We start from the raw sequence: 1,904 nt of genomic DNA, 5'->3' as shown, positions 1-1,904 counted from the left end.
GGAAACCTAGTGAAACAGTGGTTAAAATGCTCGGATGTTAATCTTGGTCAGCAGTTCACACAGTTAGAAGCCCTGTTTTGCAGTCCAACTCTGTCTCATACAGTCATCGCAAATACAAACTGAATCGGAGGCAGTGGTTTGCTTTTGGCCATGCAGTGATTAAGTGCTCAGCTGCTAATAAAAAAATGTAGCAGTTTGAACCTATCAGATCAGGAGGAAATATATGGCAGTTTGCTTCCTTAAAGATGTATAGCTTTGGTAACCCTAAGAGACATTTCTACTCTGTCCTGTATAGTTCTGATGAGTAAGAATTGATTTGGTGTCAACCATTTTTATGATTAACTTTTTTTAATTACTTTTAAATTTGTGGGAAGGCATTAAGAATATTCATTTGCCTTCTTATAATAGATTAGCTCAAAGAATAACCGTATAGCCTTTCCTAAACTTACATATTGCCATTTTACTCTTTTTTGCTTCATATTTTCTGTCTTCTAGTGAAGAGTCCATATGACTTCTAAATAGTTTCATTTTGTGTTTCCTTAGAATACAGATATTCACACAGAATTATAATATAGGGGAACAACTACCTAAAAAAGGAAGAGAGTGAAAATAAGATGACATATCAGGATATGAGAGTTTGAGGAATAATTTCTCCCAAGATTCTAAAATTTTGATATATAGACAGGAAGAAAAGAAGCTGTTGCTAACAATATTTTTCTACTTTATAGTTTCTTGAAAGACAGGTTCTACATTCAACATTTTCTTAAGAGCCCCTGTGACATCCTTATTCCTAAAACTATAGATTAAAGGGTTTAGTACAGGAGTAAGGATAGTGTAAAAGAAAGATACTACCATGTCTTTTTCTGGTGTGTGGTAGGAGCTGGGGATCATGTAGGTGTAGATGGCAGCCCCATAGAAAAGGGACACTACAGCCATGTGGGAAGAACAGGTGGTAAAGGCCTTCTTCCGGCCCTCTGCTGATTTCATCCTGTGGATGGTGAGGAGGATGAAAGAGTAGGAGCTTGAAATAATTGTCACAGGTATTAGAATCATGAGCACACAGCACAGATACATGAGGGTCTCAATGAGTGAGGTGTCAGAGCAGGAGAGCTTCATTACAGCAGGGACCTCACAAAAGAAGTGATGAATCTCCCTGGATCTGCAGAATGGAAAGCTCATGGTGATGGAAGTGAGCATGAAGCCATCCACTGAACCGAAGAACCAACATCCAGATGTGAGAAGGAGACATATCCTGTGGTTCATAAGGACAGGATAACGGAGGGGATGACAGATGGCCATGTAACGGTCATAGGCCATGGCAGCTAGAAGGAAAAATTCTGATCCTCCTAGTGTCAAATAGAGGAACATCTGTATTCCACACTCAGGGGCTGATATTTTTTTGGTCCCTAAAATCTGGTCCATAAGTATCTTGGGCACAGTGACAGAAATGTATGCCATATCCATGAGAGACAATTGACCAATGAAAAAATACATGGGAGTGTGGAGGTGGACATTAGACTGTATTAGAAAGATCAGGACGGCATTTCCAGACAAAGCCATCAGGAAAATCACAAAAATCACCACACAGAGGAGAGCTGGGTCTTTGGATTGATTGAAGAATCCCAGTAGGATGAAATCAAACCCTCTAGTGTGGTTGGCTTGCCCTGTGGTGTTGTCCATGAGGTTTCACCTAGGGCATTAGGAAGAGTTTTGAGATTTATAAGGACCACTCACATTACTACCATATATCATAACCTCATAATGCTAATAAGGGAAAGTTCTATGGATTGTAGGATTTATGTATTGATTTGAGGATTAGGAGTAATTTAAAATTCAGTAAATTCACCAGAAAAATGAGTGAGTTCACAACTGTGAGTTGAAATAATTGATATCTTACCTTGAAC

At 39.0% G+C, this 1,904-nt stretch overlaps 1 protein-coding gene across 1 annotated transcript; it reads right to left on the bottom strand.

Annotated features, from left to right (window-relative positions):
- Positions 1-717: 717 nt before the first annotated feature.
- Positions 718-1,680, bottom strand: LOC102867913 (olfactory receptor 2T4-like). The gene has a single exon (XM_006898105.1). The coding sequence runs from the start codon at positions 1,678-1,680 to the stop codon at positions 718-720; it is 963 nt and encodes a 320-aa protein (XP_006898167.1).
- Positions 1,681-1,904: the final 224 nt, after the last annotated feature.

The sequence above is a fragment of the Elephantulus edwardii genome, unplaced genomic scaffold, assembly GCF_000299155.1.
Source record: "Elephantulus edwardii isolate Elephantulus edwardi_28Jun2011 unplaced genomic scaffold, EleEdw1.0 scaffold00221, whole genome shotgun sequence".
Taxonomy (NCBI): domain Eukaryota; kingdom Metazoa; phylum Chordata; class Mammalia; order Macroscelidea; family Macroscelididae; genus Elephantulus; species Elephantulus edwardii.
The sequence above is the reverse complement of the archived record's forward strand: the minus strand, read 5'-3'. Positions and strand labels throughout refer to the sequence as shown.

Excerpts from the sequence above, each read along its gene's own strand:
- LOC102867913 (XM_006898105.1), bottom strand. The coding sequence starts at position 1,680 with ATGGACAACACCACAGGGCAAGCCAACCACACTAGAGGGTTTGATTTC.